The 13,638-nt window shown below is 34.3% G+C and overlaps 1 protein-coding gene across 1 annotated transcript; it reads right to left on the bottom strand.

Moving 5' to 3' along the window:
* Window positions 1-5,476: 5,476 nt before the first annotated feature.
* On the bottom strand, window positions 5,477-6,520 carry LOC140043839 (uncharacterized). The gene has a single exon (XM_072088314.1). It carries the CDS (start codon window positions 6,483-6,485, stop codon window positions 5,478-5,480), a length of 1,008 nt encoding a protein of 335 aa, XP_071944415.1. The 5' UTR covers window positions 6,486-6,520; the 3' UTR covers window position 5,477.
* Between the last annotated feature and the right edge of the window lie 7,118 nt (window positions 6,521-13,638).

Here is a 13,638-nt window from a genome sequence, read left to right as displayed (position 1 = left end):
GAGTGGAATAATATGTTTCAAAACAATAAACAAAAATAATTATTCATACCTCTATAACATATATACTTGATATTTGTTATGTTCCGGACTCCAATAATAATGAAAATACACACTTCAACTATGTATAGTGGTTTTTTGATGTTTTACTCTCACTCCTTTTATATCTACACATGTGCCCCGTCTTATATTCTTTTTCTCTCTGCCGCCCTCTATCGGACGTTATGTCTAGTATATTTGGAGGGTCACATTATTCCCCCTCTCACTGAGAAGTGTCCCACTTCTTCAAATTATAGAATAATTACGGTATTATTCGGAACATTAAATTAGTACAGGTATTTAGAAATCCATATTATGAATAGTTTGATATAGGTTATTGTAGCAATTGTATATTAAATAACATCAAGTGGACATCTGTGTCAAAGGATTGGTAATTGGTAAACGTGTTTGGTAAGTTTGGTGATTGGTAACTTGTTAACTTGATTGGTAGGTTACTTGGTAACATCTGATTGGTCTCAATCTAAAATAAAATTCTCTCCACCAATTCTACATTCTCCAAAAAAAAATGTTTCACTCTCTGCCACAATAAAAATAAAACTCTAACAACATAATATACGAAAAGCGTACATCAGCCCCTCTACCTGCAACATATGAACTGCATACGAAACAAAACATTCATTCAAACTCATTCTCTGTCTAAATAACATACGAACAGCGTACCTTATAAACTGACAATCAATAAAACATACACATACATACTGTATGAACAGCATACAGTACAGGCCATCTTCAAACATAATCAATAAAACACAATAAACAATATCGAAATATTCTGGAATAATCAGGCTGATGAAAACATATTTGACTGTAAATGTAGATCGATGACTGAACAGGAACAGAAGGAGGCCCCCAACCACTAGCTAAAAACATGGATAAAACAAATCTATTCTACTTTAACAAACACTTGTGCAAAAAATAAATTACGCGCGCGCACGGCAAAATCATACCCTCTGCGCATATCTTGTTCTTATCTGCATCCGCAAAAAAAAAATGAATAAAGAAATAAGCAAATAAATAAATAAAACTGTAGAGTAACCGTTACTCTAAAAAACATTTCGGTAATTTAACAACTCTACCACATCTTGTGGTTTCAGGAACAGAGCGATGCATTTGTTTGGTATCCTGTTGAATATGAGGTAAATTCTCTTCTTGTGATGGTTGGATGTATGGTTTAAGCCGGTTAAAATGGACTCGTCTGGCATACTCTTTACCAGCTTGATCTTGCAAATTATATACCACACCATCGTTGTTGACCTGTATGACTGTATAGGGACCTTTCCATCGTGGGCTTAACTTATTTCAACTGTTGACGGGATCGTCTAACCAAACCTTATCACCCGTAATGTATGGTTCAAACCTTTGTTTGTGATCATAATATTGTTTTTGTTTGTCCTTCTGTGTTGATATTTTGTCATTTGCTATTTTAGATGCTTTTCTAATACGTTGAACTAAATTTGCTACGTATCCCTGAGTGGTCTGCGTAGTAGTAGATTCATTTGTCTCATATAAGACACTGCTCGCCAATCGAGGTTCTCGTCCATGAACAAGGTAAAATGGGCTATATCCAGTAGTTTCGTGAATAATAGCATTGTAGTGCAATTCAATTTGACTAAGTAAGTTGTCCCAATCACTGCCTTCATTATATAGTTGCTTGGCCAATTGGTCTTTCATGGTCCTATTGAATCTTTCTATCATCCCATCGGATTGTGGGTGGTACGGGGTGGTCTTAGTTTTGGTAATACCAGGGAATTTGCAGATTTCTTTTCACAGATTAGATTCAAACTGCGCACCCTGATCGGCGTGAAGTGATACAGGAACACCATGACGCTTTATAAAATCTTCACATATACACTTAGCAACAGTGGCTGCTGTCTGATTGGGAATAGCGTAAAGTGATATATACTTTGTGAAATAATCACCGATGACTAGGACGTATCTATTACTTCTATTTGACATTGGTAGTTCTGTAATGTCAGCAGCAATTCTATCAAATGGGCGACTTGCTGACACACTACTCATTGGAGCACGTAAACCAGGGACTGGTTTACGCCTTGCCTGGCAAGCAAGACACTGTAAGCAAAATTTCTTAACATCTCGTGCTATATAAGGCCAATAATAGTTTGTAGAGATAAGGTCTAAAGTTTTTTACGCATTATAATGACCTGAATTCGGACCATGATGTAATGTTAACACCTCTTGTTGTAAGGAACTGGGAATAACAGATTGTACAATGTTTCCCTTTCGACAATCATGGACAATACGAACTAACAAATCATCAACGATATGACATCGATAAAACTGACGACACAATCTCTTAAAATTTCGAGATTTTTCTGCAAAGTGAGGTTTTCTGCCAGATTGTACACATACTTCAAATTAAATTCCCTTATTTCTGGATCCATATTCTGTTCATGAATCAAACGATCGCGTTGAGCAAGCGAAAGACCATCTGACGAAGTGATTGCTTCAATGTTCTGTAACTGATTAGAGGTTTCTTCACTACTATTCAGAACTGTCTCATCAATATTTGTAATGTTTTCTTGAGGTTTCGTAACAGGAACATCATCACTATTCTCAAGGTTAGGTCTGCGAGATAATGAGTCAGCGTTTTGATGTATTTTTCCTGGTTTATATACAATGTTCCAATCAAACATATCAAGTTCAACAATCCATCTTGTGGGACGACCTGTAATGTCATCTTCAATATGTAATCCATGCAAACCGACTAGAGGCTTATGGTCTGTGACAATAAGAAAATGGTTACCTTTCAGATAGTGCCTGAAGTGACGTACGCTCCAGACAATGGCGTATAACTCTCTATCAAAAGTTGACCATTTGCGTTCATTCTTGCTCAATGCAAGGCTAGCATATGCTATGACTCGTTCTTTGCCCTCTTGAACCTGTGTTAAAACAGAACCAACTGAAAACTCAGATGCATCTGTGAAAAGTTGAAATTGTAGGTCAAAATTTGGATAACCAACTATAGGAGGGTTAATCAACATTAAAGCATTCTCACACTCGTCACACCAGAGGAACTTGACACCTTTATGAGTAAGTTTTTGTAATGGATGAACAATGATGGCAAAGTTTTTAATAAATCTTCTGTAGTATGAACAAAGACGAATAAATCCTCTAATTTGGGTAACATTTCTGGGAGTGGGCCAGTTCTTTACTTTTTCAAGGTTAGTAGGATCCGGATCAACACCATCTTTCGAAACGACATGACCTAAAAAGGTAACACGATCTTGAAAAAAATTACACTTGTTAGGGCGTAACTTTAATCCAGCTGTTCTAATTCTCTCGAAAACTTCCTTTAAGTTAGCTAATTTCTGCTCAAAGGTGCGACCAAAAACAATTATGTCGTCTAAGTACACTAAAACTCTGCTCCATTGCAAACCATGGAGAACATATTCCATTAAGCGTTTTTTTATTTATTCGACTTCTCACTAACTCAGTTAGTGAAGGATCTGAACCAACAGGTGGTAAACACCTCTAAAACGGTCCAGTCCCAATTTGCACAGTGGCTGTGTTTGTGTGGACTAGTACACCGGGGTAACCCCCTACTCGTCTCGAAAGATGTACTAGGTTTTTTAAAGTGCGCATGAGCTATGTGTACACTGGACCTACGGTTTATAGTCCTTATCCGAGAAGACTCGTTCTACCACCAGAAGCATGGAGCGAGTGAGTCTCAAACCCTTGCCGATGTTATGGTTATGTAATTACGGTTCCACTGTCTTAACCGCTCGGCCACTCACTCCCTTGGAATGTGGACGGTGCATTTTTAAGTCCCATTGGCATGACTTTAAATTGGTACAGCGAGTCACCAGTTGTAAATGCTGTTTTCTGTTTATCATTCTGATCCATAGGTATTTGCCAATATCCTGAGGATAAATCCATAGTGCTAAAATATACATTTCCTGCTAAAGCATCAATAGTGTCATCAATTCGGGGCAAAGGATGAGAATCAGATATAGTTTTCATATTTAGCTTTCTATAGTCGACACAGAACTTGAAAGTGTTATCTTTCTTCCGAACCATAACAATGGGAGAACTCCATGGACTTTGGCTTCTCTCAATAATATCTTGTTCCAGTAACTCGTCGCATTGTCGTCTGATCTCTTCTCTCATCTTAGGAGATGTTCTATATGCACGTTGTTTAATAGGTCTCTCGTTTTCAGTATTTATAGTATGTTGTATTAGATCAGTGCGACCATAGTCTTGCTTAGTTGTACTAAAGATATCATGGTAGTTATCAAGTAATTGATGGACTTCATCAGCTTCTTTCTTGCTTAAATTTTTGGAAAGAATTTCAAAAGAAAATGTTTTAGATGGTGAAAGTAAATTACTTGATTGAGTAGAATGAAATGTCTGGATATCACTAATATAAAACTCATCCTCCTTTCTATCACAAGCTGAATAAAACTGGCCAAGTGGCGTATTTCTGGTCAATTTAATATCGTCATGAGTAGGGTTCATTACCAAAATCGGTATTGTTCTATTATCAACAACTGCAACAGTTCTACCACAAATTATGGGAATATTTATATCGGGTTCCATCACACCCTCATACCCATGCGGTGTAGAAGAATATTCTGGAGATGTGACTTTCGCATTAACTGTCATTTCAACACCTGCTGGAACAATTAAATCTCTTGGTAAAAGAACATTACAAGTATGCAAAGCGATTTGACTATGAGTGTTAAATGGTACAGTACAATTAGAAATCTCAATTATTCCATGTTGTAGATCAATTCTTGCGCCATTAGCAATAAGAAAATCCCATCCTAAGATTAGCGGTCTGTCCATGCTATTTAGGACATGAAAATCATGGTATAATGGGGTTTTCCAATGTAAAAATTAATACGAACACGGCCTAAAATATCTAATGGACTTCCATCAACTGCTTTTGCTTGTGTAAGTACCTTTTCTATACTTCTTGATTTCAGAAACTTGTTATTTTTGCGAAACTTGTTAGAAATTAATGAAATATGAGCGCAGGTATCAATTAATGCACTGACTTTGTGACCTTCTATATGTACCATAATTTGAGAATTAAAACCTTTTGGAAGACTAGTAGAAACATTATCAGGAAAACTATCATTGATATAGTCTACTGCCGACATCTGTGAGGTCTTCATAAATCAAAATTGATATTAGCACCTTCAGAAGCTGAAAAGCGACCTTCATTTCCAGCTAGTCCTAGTTTTCCGGATTATGTTGAGGTGTATTATTAAAGGTTACATGTCTAGGCTCTGGGCTGCGTCCTCGTATGCTACTACGGTACGGACTCTGGTGTCGTGGATTAGAAGTGTTGGTATAATTTGAAGATTCATACCTGTTTTGTCTCCGTTCAGTTCTCTCTGTACTCTGGTTATAAAGCTGATCACCAGGTGAGGATCGTCTGGCGTAATCATGCTGCCTTACAGTAGTATTATCTCTATAGTATTTGTCACGTCTCTTTCACGGTCACCACTACCCCGTGAGTGATCTCTGTATCTACTGTATCCACCAGATCGAAAGTTTGGAGATTTGCTGTGGTATCTCGAGTACTGATAATTATGTTCTCTGTCACGACGTCTGCCTTCACGTTCACTACTAATACTATCCATTTTGTTTTGCATGGCAGAAACCATATCTTTTAACTCTACGACAACAGCTCGCAAATCTGTTACTTCTTTAACTGTCACCACATCTACTTTTGGTTCGATGGATAAATCACATATTTTACTAGAGAGTGAACTTACATCTACTTGTTGAGGATACCACATATTATTATGATTAGTGTTCTGAGTTAGTAAGTTGTGTTGAGCCTCATTCGCACTCTCGATTTGTTGTGCAATTTTCAATGCACTGTCCAAGGTTTGTGCACCATGTTCATAACATTTCAGTTGCAATGCTGGTTGCAATCCAGCAAGAAATCGACGGAAAGCTTCACCCACTTGCGCAACAAATCCGTAATCAGGAAATGCCTCGCGAACCAAACGTCTCAAATCTGCAGCGTACACTTGTAAGGATTCATTTGGTTGACGTGGTCTAGCGTTCATCATACGTTTGAATGCATCGATTTTATTTGTGTCAGCTCTAAATACTTTTGTCAACTGCTCTTTAACCTCTTGGTAATTATTTTTAACAAGTGCGGGCAAATTATCCCAGTAATTAAAAGCTGGTCCAGAAAGCCTAGATGGTAAAAGTTTTGTCATATCAATTGGGTTGTTCACTGGTAATGCATCAAGAGCTACTTCCAGTCTCCTACACCATACACTGAAGTCCTCAGTCCCATTACCAACAAAAAATGGAGGCAATTCTATTTTCATGGCATTAGCAGCATTATTATCATATGCCTGACGAGGCTGGGGTGGTGGGCTGGCAGGGGGAGAAGACTGAGCCTTGTTAGATTTTGAACGAGTACCGGTTGTACCTGTAGCCATTGCTAACAGTTCAAAGTGCAACGTGTGTCGATGTACATTATAAATGCAGGATCTTACCCACGTGGTTATGGCTGGGCAAGTATAAACACGTCGATCGTTTTAATCTTACACAGTACTCGAATAATTAATATCTGTATGTAACTGCAGTAACAAGATGATCGAAGTATGAATGAAATCATATACTGTACCGTTAATTGTAGACAATCCGAAATAAATAAAATGAAATTCTCACAAGACTTTTATACCTCCATAAAGTATACTATCCGTACGGCGTATCGGAACGGCTCCACAGACGGCGAACGTACGGCGTATTTAGTCCGTGCTGTGTGTGTTGTTTGGCGTGAATGTTTGGAGTCAGGCCGGCTACAGCGATTCGATGTAGTTTGCCGATGTAAATTACAAGAAAACTGGTCACGACACCAATATAACATATATACTTGATATTTGTTATGTTCCGGACTCCAATAATAATGAAAATACACACTTCAACTATGTATAGGGGTTTTTTGATGTTTTATTCTCACTCCTTTTATATCTACACATGTGCCCCAGCGGCATTCTTATACAGCGCCCTCTATAATGTTTCCTATTATGTCATAATTAATCATGAATTATTCATGATTTTTGCCCACGTTCGTCCTGGAAAAAAAATTACGCGCCCCGTCTTATATTCTTTTTCTCTCTGCCGCCCTCTATCGGACGTTATGTCTAGTATATTTGAGGGTTACACCTCTACAATGAATGGTTTGTTCCAATGTTTGGTTACTGTACTATTACGCTTGGTAAGCAAACAATTACCTGCTTTTGTAAAGATAACAAAGGCTTATTCAACTCAATTCAACCCCTAACCCCATTTCCCCCCCAAGGCGTTAGTCAATAACTAATAACAATAGACTATTAAATAAAATGTCTATGATGAACTCGGATCAACTTTATATTATAATACAGTCACAGTACGTAGTTCCGGAGGGCCCACTAATAAATAAGATATAATAAGATAAAACAAACTTCGAAAAAAATAAGACAAGCCTTTACGATTACATATAATATTTCGAACTTTATTTGTTCATATTCATGTATTTGTAACACACACGATAACTTTACACCACGGCCATAATAGAAATCGAGTATTATCGAGTTCTACGTTTCTGCTTTCTGTGAAACTTCCTGTAGCAAACTAGTACCTCTTTTTTGTAGGAATAATAAAGGCTCATTCATCTCAATCTTGTTGTGAAGGAATAATTCATTAAATCTCCTAGGCATTTTCATTCATTTTCTGAATCAATAATTAAAAACAATAGACTAAAGAAAATGTTTATGCTGAACTCTATCAACTTTATACAATCACAATATGTAGTTCCAGAGGGTCTACTAATACATTTGATATAATTTCTTGTATTCAGGTAGGCCTTTTAGTATAAAACAAACCTAAAAAAAGTAAGGCAAGCCATTATGATACTACATTTTCAACATCATTTGTTCATCTTCAGGTAGGCCGGTTTCATAATATAGTATAAACCAAAACCGGGAAAAGTAAAGCAGGCCATTATATTTCTATATTTCGAACTTTATTTTTTCCACTTCATTAAGCCTAGTAAGTAACTCAACTTTACAAATGAATAACAAGAAAGTTTACTCTAATAATAGTTTTGTATATAAGGTATATAATTTATTGAAACCACCCTTACATCGGCGACATACGCTCGATACAGTATCCATATAGATTTCTTCAATATCATTAGAATATTAGATAAGATAATGCAGCATTATATGTGTTTCACATGTACCACCTAGTATTATAGACCATAATCTAACCCTTACCAAACCTTATATGATACAGCTTATCATACTGGGCAAATATTGTCTTATCTGAATAAACAGTACTGAGAATCGGATAAACGGTGCTTCATAAAAGCATACAAACAGCATTGAATTCTTACTTAAACTAAATCAACCCAATAAGAAAATATAACAGAGTTGAATTATTGAAGAAATTAGAAAAACATTCTAACATCTTGTGACCTGATGAACAACAATTGTCAAACATTTAGTTTATATAACTTTTATGCCGCCCCCAATTTATGTCAGATCTTTTGATTCAAATTCAAAGACCGTTTGTCGTATGATTAAATCTGGCGACGCTCTACATTATCAATACGATACGCCATCTTAAAAAAAGTTAAAATTACAAAGCAGTCGTTTTGAGGCTTAAGCAGACTATCGTCAGTATATCTGTTATTACACTTATAATATATCAATTCTACATTGATATGTACCACTTAAATATCACTTATTGGTGTAAGTTCCAATAACCTCACCAAGCAACAGTTTGCTTATGGATGTGACCCATGGAGGAATTATAAATTTATACCTCCATTGGTGACGGTAGACCTTTGAATCCACAAGCACCTATTGTAGTTAAAATTTAGAGAATTGAGAGAAAATGGACAAATAATAATAAAAAGTAATGTAATGCAAATATGTCGTAGGCCTAAGTAACAAATCGTTGTCACTCGATCGATCTATCCATTTTGCTTCACCAATAATTCTGATGATTCCCCCTTTTTTCACGTTATAAATTGTTGTATATAATGATAATGGACCTTGCATTTTTTTTTGTGTCAAGCAAATTCATGTTAAACTGCAATTTGTATTCTATCTATTCGTTTGTTGTGTACCGATTGTAATAACATTTGATTTGATTTGATATCTGTCACATGTTACCTAGTGAGATGGTACGTAGACTTGCCGCATGTTTATCATGTTGGCACACCTTCTATTCATAATTTTAAACTATCGTGTACCTTTGGTAAAAATAAATGAAATACAGTCTACGTAAATCTCTGGATTTAGTATTAATTATTGTTTAGTTTTAGGAAGTTTAGGAATTTAGTCTATAAATATGTAAAAAAACACGATTTGTAAATGTCTAAACTATTTTTAGCATTGGAAATTATCAAACTGATGTAGGTCTATAGTACCCCCAAAACATGAAAATAATTTTTTTTTATTTTTCATGTTTTTGGGGGACAATACATCCTATTAAAATAATGATTACTACTAATAATAATTAATAATAACAATTAATAATAATAATTATTAAAATAACTCCAGACTTTGAATAGGTCATTTTGCATCTTTAATAAAGTTAATCCCTCTCGTAGAAAAAAAACCGGAAAAATGTTTTTACTTATAAATATATTAAATATTTATTTTTTCCGATCCAATTTTTGGTAAAAGTGAATAACGATTATGTAATATTAAAATGTCATAAAAAATGTTGAAAAAGTAAATTTTCAGAGGCATAATAAATCTTTAATCAAGCTTTTGTCTGGGGACAGAATGTTTTTATTAGCAATTTGTGTACAACAGGTTTGAGGTGTGCTGTATTGGTCTGTGGGATTTAAATAGGACAATTCTTAAAGTGACGGGTCCTCAATTTTTTAGAGAACCATTCGTAAATTTGGAGTTAATTAGCATATTAAGTACATCAACCAAAACTAATTCTAAAATGTTTTCTTATTCGTCGAGAATCAAGATCCATAATAACTGAATAATTCCTGTGCTATTTTAAGAACACAATTATTTTTTTTTATCACTAACAATAATGCATAAAGCAGCATCCGTACCATTATTTTTTTGTTCAAGAGTATGACTGGAAGAATTAATTTATCTCTTCTGAGGATACTGAATGCACATTGATCTACTTTGCAATCCTGGAGCAATATTAAACCAATACTCTTCCAATAAATGTACTGGGTTCAAAATGCACAGATACTTTCCTGCTTTTTTATGATCAATGGTATATTATTTTCTGTAACGATCAAAAAATGAAAACAACAATTATTATAGATAAACGTTGCCATAAATATACCTAAAATGTATTTGTAAACACATGTGAACTGGCAGAACATAAATTCATATCTTACCAATATTCTTAAAAGTATTTTACATTTGTTTTTAATTTGATGAAAATGAAAAAAATCTAACAATTCATTTAAATGCCCTTTAAATCTTCTTGGATATATGGCTGTGTATTAAATAAATGGTTTAATTATTATTTTTCCTAACTATAAAAAATAAGTAATATAATGTCAACCAGTAAATGTTCTTTGTCATGACAGAAATAGCTCAAAGCAAAATTATGCCTACCTCTACTATGCATGTTGGGTTCTGTATTTTCAATAACTTTTTCTCACAAAAAAGGTAATGTACTGTATACCACAGAGACATGTATACTGTTCAGCTTCATGTAGCAAGCGAGCTATATTTTTGTAGGAATAAAAGCCCATTCACATAAATCCTATTGTAAAAACCAGAGTCATTAAGCCGAAAACCACAAATCGACATGGGCTCTCCCGACTATGTTTCTAGTGGTAGAATAAGTCTTTTTCTCGGATATGGACTTAAAGCTGGAGTTCCAGCACATGTGACACTTTATTTAACACAGTGCCTCTTTAGGAAGATTATGAAGACTGTAGACAGACTAATGAGCGCTGTACGGCATGCATATTGACATGTACATCGTCCACACCTGTGCGCAATTCTCACTAAATTACTTATTATCAGAGTGTTTTACAAAGGGCGTTAGAGAAATAAGCATTTATGAATAGAAATAAAAAAAGTACTAAAATAATAATAATAGTTTGATACGACCTGGAGAGGCCGTCGCTCTATTATTAACAAGTAGGTTAAGTTGGCTATTTTATACTTACACATACAATACATTTACAAAGGCATTCACTACAATACTAAGTATGATATAATGTAAACTCTATACCGAAAGCATGGAATGCTAAATATTACTTTTCAGGTTAGCAAATAATTAGAATGTAATTAGGCCTATATCGCTACAAATCAATAACAGTGATTTGAAACCTTTTTTTCTTTAAAAATTGAAAATGAATTTTTGTAAATCAAATTGGTTGGTATCTTGATATTACAACAAAAACTATTGAAAGACAAGGAAGTAAACTAGACCTAAATGTTCTGAAAATCCAGTTTTTTACGCTGAAATTACTGTGTATTCAAGAACCATCTGTGGGTACGACCTAGATCTAGTTAAATGTAAGTTCAAAAAGTAGGAAAGTTATACTTATACATGGCTATTCCTACATCTACGAATGGTTCGTTCAAATGTCCAGTTAACTATTATGTTATGTTATGTTATTCGTTATTATACTTTCAACAACTACACTACGTCTAACAATATTATTGTTAGTTAACGGTTTCTTTACACCACGGCCTTAATGTTTAACGGTTTTTACCTTTCTGTACAGCTTTCTGTAGCAAACAATTAGTTATTTTGTAGGAATGAGAAAATCTTATTCAATTAAATCTTGTTATGAAGAAATAATTCATTGAATATCCAAGGCATTTCATTCATTTTCTGAGTCAATGACTAATAACAATAGACTAAAGAAAATATCTATGCTGAAATCAGATCTACGTTATATTATAATACAATCACAATGTAGCTACAGAGGGTCCACTGGTTTTGATAATATTATGATAATTCAATATAAAAAAAAAATCTCAAAAAATGTAGGTAAGCAATTACCGTACGATTTATATTTTTTGAACTATATTTATTCATCTTTATGTATTTGATAATAATGAAACAAACCTCTATTATGAATGATTTGTTCCATTGTTGGGTTACACTACACAGTATTTGCCCATTTGCTTTTGATATTTGTGTTAAAAACATTACACCACGTCTACAACAAAAGGTTATTTCAGTGTATATATGTACCATGCATAGCGAGACATGGTTCTATTATGGAAAATACCCAGAAGTGTATCACTACAACTTGCAAAACTTTTAAATTAATCAAAACTTTTTCTAAATTAAAAAAAAAAATATATATTATATAGTATTTATTTCATTTACTCAATTTGTTTGTTCTCGCTATGATATCGTTTGCAATGTTTAAATATGGAAAATGTTTAAACAATACATTTTTGTTTACAGATTAAAAATGGATGAAACTTTTAAATTAAAAATATTTCTGGAGGAACTTAGTAAACACTTCGATGGCGTGACGATCCGAGAGTTAAGAATGCTGTTATTTCGTATTGTGAACATTAGTAATCAAAATCTACCAGCGCTAGATCTATTTAACAAACTTGTTGAAAAGGAATTCATTTCCACAACTGATGTGAGGTTGTTGATGGACATTGCTGAAGTAACTATGCTGGCCGCAGCTAGACGTCGTATAACCCAATACACAAATACAATCGAAAGCAGTGACACAACAAATGCACGAGCAAGATTAACTGCATTTCGCAGAACACTGTTTAAAGCTCTAAAAGATGTTGGAGAAAAAGACTTAATAAACGTAATTGGGTTTTACAACCTGCGTAAATGCAACTATGATAACATATGGGATGTTGTAAATCACATCGAAGAAGCCGAACTTCTAGATTCACAAGAAAAAGTGAACATGTTTGCAAAACTTCTAAATAAAGTTGCGCAAAATATTTTATTAAGTATGCACATAAATTATTATCTTTTTTATGTATGCAAGATTGCCATAATTTCTCTGTTTATTAGTGTTTCTGTATTTTAATTGATTTTTTATTTATAGAAACATCATATGAACCTACGGTTATCAATTCATCAGAGGACCCAGCACCAACTCCAACGCCGACTTCAACACCGACTCCAAACCAAAATCCAACGCAAACGCCAAAACCGAATCCAAAATCAAATCCAACACCAACTCCACCCCCTACAGGTGTGTAACGTGATGTACTAAGCAATATTTCAAATACAATGTGATGAAGAATGGTAGGCCTACTTGGAGAGGAATGGGAGAGGAAAATGGCTGTATTATTAGTTTTAATTTAAAAAAAATTAGATTATAAATTCACATATTTAATTTCTTTTGTTAGAGTATGTTACTTACTGAATGTTTGAATTCTAAAATATTGCAAACAAGTTTCAGTTCTTTTGATCTTGGATGCTCTAGATATAAAGTCATCATTGTATATTGCCCTTAGAACAGGCCTATCATTTTTATTAGCGAGGGTCAATCACATGTGGTTTCATATTGGTTGTATATTTACGAAAACCAAACAAGGGTTTAAACCTGTGAAAATTGCCAAGTCACGAGATACAAAATAAATAAGAAAAAACACTTTAAATGGT

Source organism: Antedon mediterranea, chromosome 3 (assembly GCF_964355755.1).
Source record: "Antedon mediterranea chromosome 3, ecAntMedi1.1, whole genome shotgun sequence".
In the NCBI taxonomy this organism is placed as follows: Eukaryota; Metazoa; Echinodermata; class Crinoidea; order Comatulida; family Antedonidae; genus Antedon; species Antedon mediterranea.
This window is presented reverse-complemented; position numbering and strand designations above follow the sequence as displayed.